Raw genomic sequence first — 15149 nt, 5'->3', positions numbered from 1 at the left:
CTCTGATACAAACTTCCTGTGTTAAAGTAGTCAAATATCTTTCCTTCATCTTTGACTTGTCTCAGTCATTAGACTGTCACCATGCTGGGGCACTGCCTTCAAGAAGTTTTAGTCGAATAAATTGACCCCAGTGCTTTTTCTTTTAAGCCTGGTGCTTAATCTATCAGTTCTCTTTTGCCAAACTGTTAAGTTACAGAGATGTAAACACACCAACACCAGTTGTCAAGCAGTGGTGGGAGACAGACAAACACATACATTTAACAGACTTCTTTCAGTTTCTGTGTACCAAATCCACTCACAAAGCTTTGGCCAACCCAAGATTACAATAGAAGACACTTGGCCTAGGCGCCACACAGAGGGACTAAACCTGGAATCATAAGGATGGGAAGAAAGCCTCTTACCACACAGCCACGCCTGTATTCATATTCCAAATACCAGCTCAACGACAAGTTATTTTACTAAATTTGGCTATTAACTTTTCCCTAAACTGACACACAAAATGATGGTAAGCTTGTCACCTAATTATATCATCTAAATCCAGCCTTTTCCATTGTTACAGTCTCTTTCTTTATTACATTATTTGATCACTATCTAATCAAGATGAAACTCTGATTCTCATTAACAAATATGTTTAACATCTAATGTTACTAAGTAGCTGATAAATATTGTCCTCCTAGGTGTGTGTGTGTGTGTTTGTGTCTCACAGAATTAGAGCTCCTCCTCTCATTGTCTCCTGTTTACCCACAAACAATACTTGAAAGACAACCCATTTGTCCACTGCATTGTCTGCAAGATCCTCTGCATCCAGTTTTAGTTCCATGCCATGCAGAATCCTCCTCAACCAAGATGACTGTAAAAAAAAAAGCATTCATACAGATAAAAATACGACATTAGGCATCTGTTCTGATTCCATCTACTTCACACTCTTGCCAACAACTCTAATATTTCTTATCTCCCAAAATGATAATTTACGAGAGGATACTGAAAAGTTCCTGGCTTTAAGGGTATCGCAAAAGGCCTAGTTGGAGGCGTAACCTTCCAAGTTCTTTTACAGGGCTTAGAAAAACTGAAGGACCATTGCAATAAGTGTGCAAATCTGAGAGGGGAATATGTTGAATAAAATTATAATTAACTGATCTGAAAGCCTGAAGCCAGGAGCTTTTCAGCACCCCTCATAGTCTCAATAACAAATATATATACCAAGGAAACATTTTCCTTCCTCAACATTAACACACAGTTAAAACCAATCATTGTTGCTACAAATACTTAGTGATCAATCTCTCATGGTCTTTCACATGCATCCCACATGGTCTGTGTTGGTATTGCAGTCTAGCAAGATACACCACATCTACAATGCCTGTATATCTCATGTCCTGCATCCTCAATACACACATTAAATTCATTTTGATCAAACTATACATCACCTACATTCATCTGGAAGGACCTTGCAAACTTATTATTTATTCCTCTTTTTTAAAAGTAGCTTAAATACCAACTTAAAAGCCACATTCCATGCGGACTTTTAAGCTAGCTCCTGTAGAGGGCTAACTGGACCTGTGGCCCAAAACTAATGAGAGCAATAATAATAAAGCATGTATTGCTACCCTACCAATATGGAATTACTTTAAACTCCGTTTAAATGAAAAATTTGTAAGTTCACAAATTTTGGGAGTTCTTTTAAAATTTTAATGCTGGATGTTCAAGAACCAAATGAAGGGCAAATTTTCAACCCCGGGATCATCCTGATTCCAAAAATATGTCTATGTAGAGGAAATGTAGACTAATATAAAGGGTCTCATATGGATGGACAGAATTTTGCATTTATTATTATATAAATACATGGATGCATATATCACATTTGAAACAGTCCTTAACGAAATTACCATTTATTGTCATAATTATTTATAAAAAGATCAAAGAAAGATCAAGACAGAAAAACACTGAAGACAATCGAGTTTAATAAATCACACTTTATGTACACAACAACATAAAGGAAGCAGTTTGAACTAGTAACCTTCTTCACTGCCCTAACTATTAATAATAATTAGCAATGATTTGGAAGTTCATGTAGAAAGATGACGGTGGTCAGTGTTTTGTATACCTAGTTCTGTCTTCTTTTATTCTTGGCAAGACTTGAGACAATAAGGTTTATATATAATCATTTTCTTACATTATTTGCTTAAAAGGTTGCATGGCTTAGAGTTAAGAGCCTTGCTCAAGGGCCAACAGCACAGTGACTGGAGTCCAACATGTAAAGAGTGAAAGATGTTTGATATATCTCAGCCATAAGCTACTATCACATAAATAACAAACAAAACACTGAGATCTTGGCTCAGTGATTTTCATACAGAAATTAGCCTTGTCAATGTATTTAATATTCAATGGGGGTGGGTCAGAAAGTTTTTCTTTCTTTTTTGTCTTTCTTGCATTAAATAAAACCTTATTGCTCAAAAACAGGCAGTCTTGTGCCAAGGTCTTTTTCCCCCTTGTTTCCTAGACAAAAGAGCAAATCCTGTCTTATTGATAAGAAGATAAATGTAATTTCCTATAGACCTACAATATAGAAAGCTAGCCCCTGAATTTTCAGCTAAATCCTGCCTAGAAGGGGGTGGGGTGGAATACATTATTATATAAGCAAAGGAAACTAGTACATACTGCTAAATTAAGATTATCACTTTAACATTAAGAAAACATTCAGAGAGAAAACATAGTGCAAGCATTAACAAAATGGAGTGATTGACAATTACAAGTTAAAGAAAAAAACCCAAAATTGCAGAATAATTGAAATGTTTACCAAACAATAAATTTACAGCAAGCAAGTTTTACACAAGCAGTTGCAATGTGTCAGTGACCAGGTTATAAAAAAAAAAAAAAGGAGAAAAAAAAAAAAAGAAACAAAAAAACTTTTTTTTGTTAGTTAATAAATTGACTAATTAATGCTATTTAAATTTTTACTGGTCTGCAAACCACAGACAAAGGAATAGATAAAAGGGAGAAGTAGGAAATAGAAAAAAGAATAGGGGGGGAAAAAAACTAAAATTTGGGCCCCAGCTTTATGATACATCTTTAACTAAACAGAATAAAAGATTAATCTGAAAAAGACAAAAAAGACCCATATATCTAAACTGAACAATGAAAGGATAAAGGTATGGTAATAGCTACAGGTGAAAAATTAACTAATTACTCTTGAAATAAAGAAATGGAACATAAATATTAAAAAAAAAAATATAAACTATTCCATAGTGAAGGGTGTCCTCCTCCCCTTATTCCTTATGCAGTGTTTGCAGAAGATATTTAAAAAATACACAAAGGGCAAGAAGCAATTATGCATGATCAATGAACGGTGTAACAGCAGTGAAAGCTGTGCTCAAGAACTGGTCCCCCAATCATATTACCAGCATAGGGGAGTGTGTAGGGATTATAGGGATCATGGGATTAGTCTCTGCAAGAAGAACAATGTCAAGACGGTCCTCATTGAGTGGGGTGGGGTCGGGAAGGGTAGCGGAAGAGTTCAATTTCTTTTTATATATATTTCTGTTTAGTTTGTTTACACTGTTTTAATCTAATACTGGTATTCAGCCCCCGTTTTATTTTGTTAGTTTGTTTTCTTTTTTTCGTTTCGTTTTGTTTACTAGTGAAGAGACGAACAACTAGATTATTGTTCTGAACTCATTGAGAGCAGTGAATTAATCACTGCATTTTTGTTGCCTCGTTGCGCAATGAAAACTGACTGAATGACATTGGTTTCAATTCCTGGGAACATATCCTTCATTTGTTGAACATCAGATTCTGTGTATGCTGGAGCTTGTTGTACAGGGGCTGGAGGCAGCTGGGTCGTTTGATACACTGGAGTGCCACCAACTGCAATAGAGACAGGAAAAGTTAGTAAAACAACCAATTACCTACAAATTAATTTAAAAAACAAAAACGCTATCTCACTGTGTACCAAGAAATAAGGAAGAGGGTGTGTGTGTGTGTGCATGCAAGAATGAACAGGCCTGATTATTAAAATCAAACTTCTAATCAGTACAGATGCAGATAGATACTCAGGCATCATGGCTCATGTGTACTGATGTCACTTTTTATGGTTTTCTTACACTTAATCACATAACATGTGCAATAATATCTATAATTTACAGGATGCACTGAAACAGCTGTAAAGATTCATATCTTGTAATATTATGTTACCTAAGGTAGTGAGCAGGCAGAATTATTAGCACACCAGGTAAAATGCTTAGCAGCATTTTGTCCAAATACTAGTAACAATTGACTTAACCCTGTCCCAAAATTGCTGGCCTGGTACCAAAATTTGAAACCAATTTTCTAACAACTTATGTAAATATATTTGTATACCAATAACTGTCCAAATGTATAGATAACTAGACAGATCAGAATCTTCCCTAACTGTTTTGTTTTCTGCTGAATATCCCTTTCACTTCCACTTTTCCCCAATACACCCTCTCAATAGCAGCTCCCACTATTTCCACCTCAATATACCACTGACCTCCCCCTAGGCACAGTGCATCTCTTGCACACTGTCTACTATCCACATCACCTGTACTGCCTCCTATTGCCTCCACCTGCATTTACCTCTACCTCCATCTCTATCCATCTGCTGTCCTCCATTTACACTCTTGAGAACTTACCTGCCCCTTTACCCTGTCCAATCCCTGGACCACTTATGTTCACCTTCCTGTAACTTGAGAGTATGCCCTGACACCTCTTCACCATCTCTCCTTTTCAAGCTGGGGTAGTCACTACAAGACATCTATTTGTGTCCCTCTATCATATGTTAACATCTCCTCAGCTGAGGGGTCTTGTCTTACAAGTTACTTGCTAACCTCACAAGTGATAGAGTCATGTAAAAAGCACCCACTAAGTGGTTGATGATAGGAAGAGTATCCAGTGATAGAAACCATGCTACAGTAGACAATAGTCCTTGATGTAGCCCTCTGACTTGTCAGATCCTGCCAAATCGTCTAACCCATGCCAGCATGAAAAACAGGTGTTGAACAATAGGAGAGACAGATGACTGTAAATACTAACTTCTCTGATGGAAAATGTACGATCCAATATAGGCTGCAGGTTAGTGCCTTCAGAATAAGAGGAAGACAGAATGAGAGACAAAGAAGGTGAGGAAAATGAAACATTCATATCCTTCTGCTAAATATTTGTTCAGGGCTATTCTAGATGATGTATACAATAAGAAAGAAAAGAACAGAAACCAATAACACTTATCAAATTGGTAGTTTTTACAATAGTACACAGGATCTGTGGCTGGAGCAAGGTGCAAGCCACAAGGTGTTACAGTAGTGAAATAGTACCTTTAGAGAGAACACTAACAGTTAAAAGATAAGCATGGAAGAACTGGAAGGGAACATCAAAGAACACCGTCATGTAGCTGAGAGGGAAGCTAGCTGGTTCACAGAGAGCAGAAATTTTGTTAGTGTTCTGCAATAAGAGGATCAGAAGTTCTGGATTATAAAGCAAGAGTCTTGTGGGTGAATCAAAATGTCAATGGGGTAAAGTGTGCGCAGGAATGACAGTGGTGTACTTACCTTCATTGGCAATAAGAGGAGACAAGACAGAGAAATATGTGCGAGAGGAAGAGGAGTTACACCAAATATACACAATAGAGTAACCAATTATTCAAGTGGACAGTTAAATATGGATATAGTTGAAATGGCCATTAAACATCTAAAGTTGGGGAAAGTGACAGATGAATCAAGTATAGTTGCTATGATGCTGAAAATATCTGAAGTTAAGGGGTTAGGCTAGCCATTCACATAATCAATCAAGTAATGCCCAGACTGGTGGGGCAGTATAATTGTGGACTGCTATAAGGGTGTTAACAAATTTACTCCTACAGTAACAACAATAATTCATTCTATTATATTAAAATATACAAGTTCATTCAATAAAAACTCCACCCTTTTCCCTCAGTCAAAACTAATTTTATCATAAACAAATGCCCAAAACCTAGAAGTTAGGTAACAAGGTTGTCAAAGACAACAGATATAAAGTCAGACTGTTAAAACTGTCAGTTTGTTCCCCATCCCATCCCCTCCACCATTATGTCTGTCATTTTCTTTGTTGTCTATTTCAGTACAAGGTATAATGTCAAAATATTGTGACATGTTCTCCGGCTGCAAAACCGGAGTATTGCCACCTGTAACACAGAGGAGAGGAAGATAAACAAATACAGGAGCCTGACCAGCCGTTATCAATCAGTGTCAAGACCTCAGATGTTCTTGGACACCCGCATTGCTGATTTCCTCTGCAAATTCAGAGTAACTGTGGCCTGTGAAGTGGGGTGGCTGCTGCAGCGAGTGTCACAAACCATTCTTTGCGGCAATGCCTTTGCCATCATGTCTGCGAAGCACAGCTAAACATGTCATTTGTTCTGGGGTGTACAACCCATTACTCCCTCACCCCACCATCTTCTGTTGCTTAATTCCCCTCTTCTTTTTCTTTGTTTCCTTGGTGAGGTACTTATTCTTTAATACTTTTACACATTTCAGTCATCTGACTGCGGTCATGCTGGAGCACCACCTTTAAGGGTTTTTTAGTTGAAGAAATCGACCCCAGGACTTATTCTCTGCAAGCCTAGTACTTATTCTATCATTCTTTTTAGCCAAACCACTAAGTTACAGGAACATAAACACACCACCATTGATTGTCAAGCAAAAGTGGGGGACAAACACATATACATGTGTATATATATATATATATATATATATATATATTTGTATTTATAGATCTATACCAAAATTTGGTAAAAATATTGTATTTGTTATCAACGTAGCAAAATTCTCACATGTAAGTTTTTGTATGTATATCAATTTAAATAAAAGTCTTTACAATGGATCATCTTTTAGCTCTTATTTAAATTGATATATATATATATATATATATATATATATATATATATATATATATATATATATATATATATATATATATATATATGTATATATACGAGTTGTGGAATGGAGTAGGAAAGATCTAAGCTACATATGTTTCATAGCAAGTGGAACCTCAGAAGTAGTAAAATCCAAGTGAGGTGTATACCACTGGCTACTCTTCAGGCCAAGGAAAGTTTGATCAGATTAAAGGTTACATTGTCACGAGGGAAAGAAAATGGAGAAAAAGTGGATGTATGAATAATTTATTTGTATGATATAAAAATGCTGAAAAGTTTTTTAAAAACAAGCAATACGAATAAATTAATTATAAGTTGTAAAGCTAAAAAAAATGCGAAAAAACCTACATACATGTTTCAGTACTATCTCCTAGCTGAAAAGGAATTCTAAGCATGTAACATTGTTTAATGCTTAGAATTCTTTTTCAACTAGGAGATAATCCTGAAACAATATATGTAGATTTTTTCGCATTTTTTTTTAGCTTTGCAACTTATAATTAATTTATTTGCATTGTTATGTTTTTTGAAAAATCTTTTCAACATTTTTATATCATACAAATAAATTATTCATACACCCACTGTTTCTCCATTTCCTTTCCTTCATCATCGTTTAACGTCCGCTTTCCATGCTAGCATGGGTTGGACGATTTGACTGAGGACTGGTGAAACCAGATGGCTACACCAGGCTCCAATCTGATTTGGCAGAGTTTCTACAGCTGGATGCCCTTCCTAACACCAGGTGGTACTGGCATTACTACAATAACATATAACAGTGACTTTTATATTATATGATAGTGATTAACTAGTGGAATCTTTGGGATTATATAATCCCTAATGTGGATCTAACTTCCTCAAATTGACTCTCTCTCTCTCGTTCGTGTATGTATATATATATATATATATATATATATATATATATATATATACACACACACACAACAGTCTTCTTTCGGTTTCCATCTACCAAACCACTCACAAGGCTTTGGTCGGCCCAAGGCTATAGTAGAAGAGACTTGCCCAAGGTGCCACACAGTGGGACTGAACCCAGAACCATGTGATTAAGAAGGAAGCTTCTTACCACACAACCACCAGACCACTTCTGCTGGTTCTACAATACGAAATTTTGTTTTCAGGAGTTGACAAAATACAAAGTTGACCATAATAAAATTTGAACTGGGAATATAAGGATCAGGCCAAATACCACAAGGCATTTTGTCTGATGCCCTAATCATTCTACCAATCAATTATCCTTCACACCAGCTTAATAACTGCTTCAGATTTTGACATAAGATCAGTAATTTTAGAGGAAGGAGTTTAGTTAATTATACCGATACCAGTATTCCAGTGGTTCTTATTTTATCAACCCTGGGAAAATGAAAGGTAAATGTTAACCTTGGCAATATTTGAACTCAGCATAAAGAGTCAGAAGAAATGCCATGAAGTGGTTTGCTCCATAAGCTAATGATTCTGCCAGCACACTGCCTTAATAATCCTTTTTACTATAGGCACAAGGCCTGAAATTTGGGGGAGGGGACTAGTCGACTACATCAACCCCAGTGTTCCACTGGTACTTATTTCATCAACCCCAAAAGGAAGAAAAGCAAAGTTGATCTTGGCAGGATTTGAACTCGGAACATACTGCTAAACATTGTGCCCGGTGTGCTAATGATTCTGCCAGCTCACCATCTTACACTACCTCAATAATAATAATAATGCAATAGCTTTGAAATATTTGTTTTAAATCCTTCAAAATTGTTGGGTTTTTTTCCAAAATTAATTGAAGCATATCATATATTTCATTTGAGATATGACCTGGGAAAGGGTTAAATGTATTTACGCTTTTTCTGCCATCATCACAGGAATTCTCTCCAGAGCATCATCTCAGTCTATACATCACATGTACTACCCATCACCATACATATAAATTTTTTACCTCAAACCATATTCTACTATGGGTAGATCTCACTCTAGAAAGTTCTATATAAGAAGCTTCTAATATCTTTTATCTTTCACTTGTTTCAGTCATTAGACTGTGGTCATGCTGGGGCACCACCTTGAATTTATTTTAGTTGAATGAATCAATCCCAGTACTTATTTCCTTTTAAGCCTGGTACTGGGATTGATTCATTCTCTATTGGTCTTTTTGGTTGAACTGCTAAGTCACAGGGACATAAACACACCAACACTAGTTGTCAAGCAGTGGTGGAAGACAAACACAGATACAAAGACACTCTCTTTGTCTCATATATATATATATATATATATATATATATATATATATATATATATATATATATATATATATATATATATATATGTATATATATCATCATCATTGTTTAACATCTGCCTTCCATACTGGTATGTGTTGGACGGTTTGACAGGAGCTGGCCAGGTAGAAGTCACCAAGTAACTTACAAGACAAGGAACTTTTGAGAGGTGGTGGTGGTGGGGCATTGGCGGAGGTGGTCTTGTGTCAGGTGATGAAAGGTTATAGTGAGACAGAAACAAGTGTCTTGCTAGAGAGGAGGTACGTAGTTGCCTAATGGTTATAATAGAAGACGCTTCCCAAGATGCCATGTAGTGGGACTGAACTCGGAACTATGTAGTTGGGGAGCAAGTTTCTTACCACACAGCCACACCTGCATCTATCTGTTTATTTTTGAGTTACAATTACTACAGATTCTAGTACAAAGCTCTCTAAAAAAACTCAAAAGTTTCTCTGCTATAATATACAGAGTAATATGTGGTTGTTTAATAGCATGTAATACTGTAATTAATTTTCTAGTGAAATAACAGATCATTATTTAATTAGTGCCAAGAGGGAAAAACTGATACCCAAAACAGGACTAACTTCTTAAGCTCCAATATCTAAAGTGCAACTTATGTCCTTAATTGTAGAACATGAATGAATACATCAGCCTATAAAGGGGTATGTCATTATCTCCTAACTAAAACTGATAGGGTAAAACTACATTTGAAATTAGTACCTGGAATATAATTAAATTTCACGTTTTTTTCATTTTTTTTCTGCCAGTGTTATCTCCCTACAAATTCAAAGTAGTGTTGTGATGGTGAGAATTTAGATGTTTAATCAACTGAATTACCTACCATTGTAAGTAAGATCTGGCATGATACAGTACAGGAAAAGGCTGTACCATTTTAATTACAGCTACAATACTCCCAATCGGTTTCTGCACAGTTTCTAACAGTGGATGTATCAACCCAAGGCTATAGAAAATGACAATTTGCCTAAGATATCATGCCTCCCAAACCATCTGCTTCTAGTATGGCTAGATTTACTTATCCATCTGGCTAGTTTATGTCATGATCCAAGGTGGAGCACACAACATATACACTCAAACTGCTAAAAAATAACAGCTAAATCTCTCTCAAATAACATCTCCTGTCTTACAAACAAGGAAGAACACAGTTGTATAATGTAGACCTATACCTGACGGAAAACCAAAATGTTGAGCAGGATAAGGAATTTGATAGTAGGTCTGCTCGATCGGAGACACTGACCTAGGTTTTAAACAACAAAAACTAGTCAATCTTTTCTTGAGAGAGGTGGTGCCATGACTACGACCTTGTATAAATTGTTTCCTGCCTGGAACACGAAATAAAAACAGAAGCAAACTGAGGGTTAGTCCAGAAACATATTTGTTACAACACACTCACACAATCACAGAACTGAAGTGAGTGTACATGGTCAGTGAAGCAGATATGACACTGTATTTAAAATAATAATGAGCTTATTTTACACAGTGCTCAACTGCACTACAACTTACTGCAAAAGGGTGGAAAAGGGGACAGAAAACAGCCATAGGATAAAGAAAGATAGCAGAAAAGGAGTTAGAAGTAATTCCATTCACTGCACCCAGTGTAAGCTACGGACATATAAGAGGCATAATAGAATCACAGGTAGATTAACAGATAAAGTCGTCTTTGTATGTGACAGATGTGCAGGAACAATAAGCACTAAGGACACACATGAGCTAGACTCTTTCAAATACCCAGGAGGCTCTCTTGAGGTCGTGGATAGTTTCTGTTACTTAGGTGACCAAATTAGCTCCCGTGTGTCTAACTTTACCTGCCACTTGGGCTCCCGAGCAAAAAAATAAACAGTTGCATATACAGCTCAAGAGTAATAATCAGAATTGGCTGCATCTTCTTTTTCTATGTGTCTTGTTCATTTCTGCTTAATCAGGAATCCAGCAGAGATGAGACTTCAGTTATTCCTGCTATAGTGGGAACATGGTATTGAAGGGTTAACAGAAAGAAGGGCAGTGGTATGGTAACAAAAGATATGGTACAAATATATGATAACAAAAGGGTTTTATAGTCATGTGCTACACATGTTGGTTTGTTAGTCTTTCATCCTTGCTCATAGTTAGGCAACTACCAACCAATCACATATTTTGAAATTAATATGGGTGAAGACTTATGACATCCTATAAAGATGAACAATATAGGATGGTTAGAGTTGGAATACTTCCTGTCATAAATAGGCCTGCTCAATCAAAGGCAACTGTGGGCTAAATAATAATAATAAAGAGAACATTAAATTGAGAAATTTGGTTTCTCTAATGCCAAAGAGAATCTCTTCTGGTATCTAGAATTGAAGATAAGTAGAAAAAGAGGGACTCTATAAATCTTTGCTCATATCATTAATATCAGTGCAAAGGTGTAAACTCGGTTAATGAAATTTGAATAAGTCACACATAAGACACAGAACAAACATTTTGATCCCCGTAGTACTTATTTACAATATGAAGGATATTTAGTTTGTGAAACAGACAGAAAGTAAAACAGAGTGAGAGTGAAGATACCTTGAAAAATAAGGGAGAGTAGAGTAAGAATGAATATGACAATGGAGAAAGGTAGCAATGGAGAGAAAGTGAGAAAGAAAGAGAGAAAATGGAAGAGTGCAAAGGGGAAAAGCAGGAGTTAGTGATGGAAAGTTAATGTAAGGGAAAGAGGCAAAGGGGAGGATGAGAGGAAAGGAGAAAGAAGCAGAAGCTAGATGGAGAGAGATAAAGGAAGAACTAAACTTGAAAAACTACTGCTAGAGTACTAGGGCTAAAATTGTAGAAGAATTGTGTAGGTTAGTGTGTAGAGAGACAAAAATGTAGAGAGATGGAATGCTAAAATAGAAGAACAGTTCAAGAGTAACAATTGCAGGCAATGAATAGACTCTACTACTACTGCTTCTGTACTTACCTACAGGCTGCATGGGAGCGTAAAACATTCCAGGGCTGACAACTTGTGGGATTACCATAGTTTGTTGGGGACAAATAAAGCTTCCCATTGTAAGGTTTTGGACAGGCTGTGAATGGAAGAAGAAATTAGAAGAGATTTATCAATGGTGTTCACACATAGTCACTGTCTGTGTCAAGGAGGAGGAAGTGTATAATTCTTTATATTCTTTCATAGGAGTTGATGCTACTGCAGGGCAGCAGATACAACAACTCAGTGGAACAACATATCAATTGAATTTATTCTACCATCTTTCATCATTTATATTTCGATCTAAACACACACATATACATACAAACATACATACAAACCTATATATATCTTCAGTGGATCACATATAAGTAACAGAAGCACATTCTAAAGGATAGAGCAGTAATGTATTTACATGCAATTAAATATATATCCAGTCATAGAGTGACCAATCATCTCACATCCCCAAAGCGATTAGTTTTATAGACAATTTGCCAGACTCTAATGCAGTCTCTCTGGAGGCTTTTCCTATACTTTTCCAGGTTTATAATCTTAAGAATATTACTTTCCATGCTTGCATTTCTCCATGTAATCCATGATTTTTCCAGACATTGCTGTTATAAGATAATTAATAATGCATCAATTAATAATTTAGGATTTTACCTTATAAAATACTGGGTAGGGGGATACATTGGCTGCTATTTTTAGCATGTCAAACGACAAGGTAGAGGCTCTTTCATTGGTTTGATTGCGTGATGAGATTTTTTTACACATATATCCATATATATATATATATATATAAAAGGCAAGATGTGTGTGTGTGTACGAGAATGTAATTTATGCACGTCCACAAATTAGCACACATATTGCTCCAATTTTAGGAGGACATTTGTCATGAACCTACTTGCATTTTCATCAACTTTTTCTCTCAGAGGCACCCGCGTATAGCTGTAAAAATCAATTTTCAAACATAACTTTTAACAATTTTCAAGTCGGAGAAATCAACCATTGTTTACAACAGGAGTTATGTCCCCTTCTAGTGATGAGCAAGTTTTAAGACAGTTGTTTTTTTTTTCCATCGAGGAAAAAAGTGTTTTGTAGATATATGGGCAACACACACACACACACACACACATACATACGAACATGTATGCGTACAAAAAGTATGCAATTGGTGTACATACGTGCGTGTGTGTTGCCCATATATATATATATATATATATATATATATATATATATACTTAAGACTTAATTGTGATCTTAATTGTGATCCGCTTCTGACACAGAGAATCGGGAGCCCTTTTGAGCATTCTATTTTCCTTGTTGGAAGGGATCCCAACCCATGAGCAAAGAGGGGTTAGATGATGGCAGTAGTGTTTTCAAAGGGCTGGCATGTGTAACCTGATCACCTCTGCCGATCAAACTCCCAACCTATGCGCTCCTATCACGACACTGATTCTGCTCAAATTTGATGTCGATGTTACTTAGTTTGGTTTGAAATAAAGAACTTGATTAGTTTAATAATCCCAACTTAATCCAGGGCAAAGCCGAGCTATACTGCTAGTGTATAATATGCAAATATATCATCAGCAGAAGCTAGAGAGTAAGTCAAAACATGAGAGTTTCGTGTATTGGCACTTATCAAACATGAATTTGTCCATTGTCACTCTGTAACTTGTGACGAAATAACTTCTAAAATACAAAATTTTGTCAAAAACGTTAAGAGTAAACCCTGTTGTATGTGACACATTGTACCAGTATCGGAAGTTTGAAAGTGTTTAGTTAAAAAAAATTAATTAAATAATCTGTACATCAAATTGAATAGATCCGAAATGGATAAAAAGCAAAGTCAACCTCAGCGGAATTTGAACTCAAAACATAAACACAGGCGAAATACCGCTAAGCATTTCACCCGGCACGCTAACGTTTCTGCCAGCTTGCTGCCTTAGAACATAAACATTCATTTTAGCAATAAATTCTTTATTCTTATTGCTAAGCTTTACTCCCTTACACAAAATTTCATGGTATTTCATCCCATAACTTTTCTTCTACTAATTTTTGTTCAATGCGACTAACGACTCTGAATTCCTCATACATTTTTCTATCATTTAAGCCAAAAGTATACTTTTATTTTAAAATTAAAAAGTTTATGTTAATTGAAGGTGAATAGGTGCCTTACTGTCCCCCTTCTTGAGGTCACGGATATTTTGATGTCACTTTTTTTCTACTGAACTAAATCTCAAACTATTTATGTCAAAGTGTAGCTGAGGAGGTGTCCTCTTTAAAACTGTTAACAGTTTGCAATTTAGTTGAGAACTGAATTAGTGGTGAAGCTTGGAAGCTGTTGCGATTGACGAAATGGTGGACTTAAGAATATATTCAACCATTGCCATAGTCAAATGATTACATAACATAGAGTGAAATTAAATGAGAAACAGAAAATATGTAAACAGTTGCCGAGCTTGGCGGAGGTAAAGATCATGGACTGCACCCCCTTTGAGATTTTTTTCTTTTCTTTTTTACAGGAACACACTGTATCGAGGGTGGAGATTCCGAATCTGCAAAAAAAATCTGCATTTCAAAATTTAAATCACCCACCTAAATTTCTTAAATTTTCACTATTTTTTAAAGATTTTTTTTTGGCGAAATACACAGAAAAATACGGAGATAATGATTCTGATAAAAAAAAAAAAATTCTGTAAAATTTCAATTTTTCAAAAACAAACAAAAAAAAACAACCCCTGTCCCCCTCCGTCTTATGACAAGAAGTGAAATTAAAGTGTTTTCTTTGCTAATGTTTCATGACGAACATGTGGTTAAGGGCCTTTTGGAATTAAGAGAAGTATGTAAAAATTAAATTTTTTGAACACACACACACACAACAAAATGACATAAAAATTTTTTTTTTCTCTTTTGGTAATTCGTATTCAGAAAGTTGATCCCTGGTTTGGCTGTTGTTTCTAGCTTGTTGGGGCGGGTTTAAATTTTGAAATTTTTT

The 15149-nt window shown here is 35.8% G+C and overlaps 1 protein-coding gene across 2 annotated transcripts in view; it reads right to left on the bottom strand.

Moving 5' to 3' along the window:
* Positions 1-1952: 1952 nt before the first annotated feature.
* LOC106874286 (toll-interacting protein) overlaps positions 1953-15149 on the bottom strand; it is a 54777-nt gene continuing 41580 nt past the window's right edge. For both annotated transcript variants that reach the window (XM_089339811.1, XM_089339810.1), the window contains exons 6-7: positions 12146-12251; positions 1953-3861 (exon numbers count right to left, since the gene is read on the bottom strand). In XM_089339811.1, the coding sequence (XP_089195937.1) occupies positions 3656-3861; positions 12146-12251 (312 nt within the window). In that variant the 3' untranslated portion in view covers positions 1953-3655. The remainder of the gene's footprint in view (positions 3862-12145; positions 12252-15149) is intronic.

This window comes from Octopus bimaculoides, chromosome 22 (genome assembly GCF_046866305.1).
Source record: "Octopus bimaculoides isolate indiv1 chromosome 22, ASM4686630v1, whole genome shotgun sequence".
Lineage (NCBI taxonomy): Eukaryota > Metazoa > Mollusca > Cephalopoda > Octopoda > Octopodidae > Octopus > Octopus bimaculoides.
This window is presented reverse-complemented; position numbering and strand designations above follow the sequence as displayed.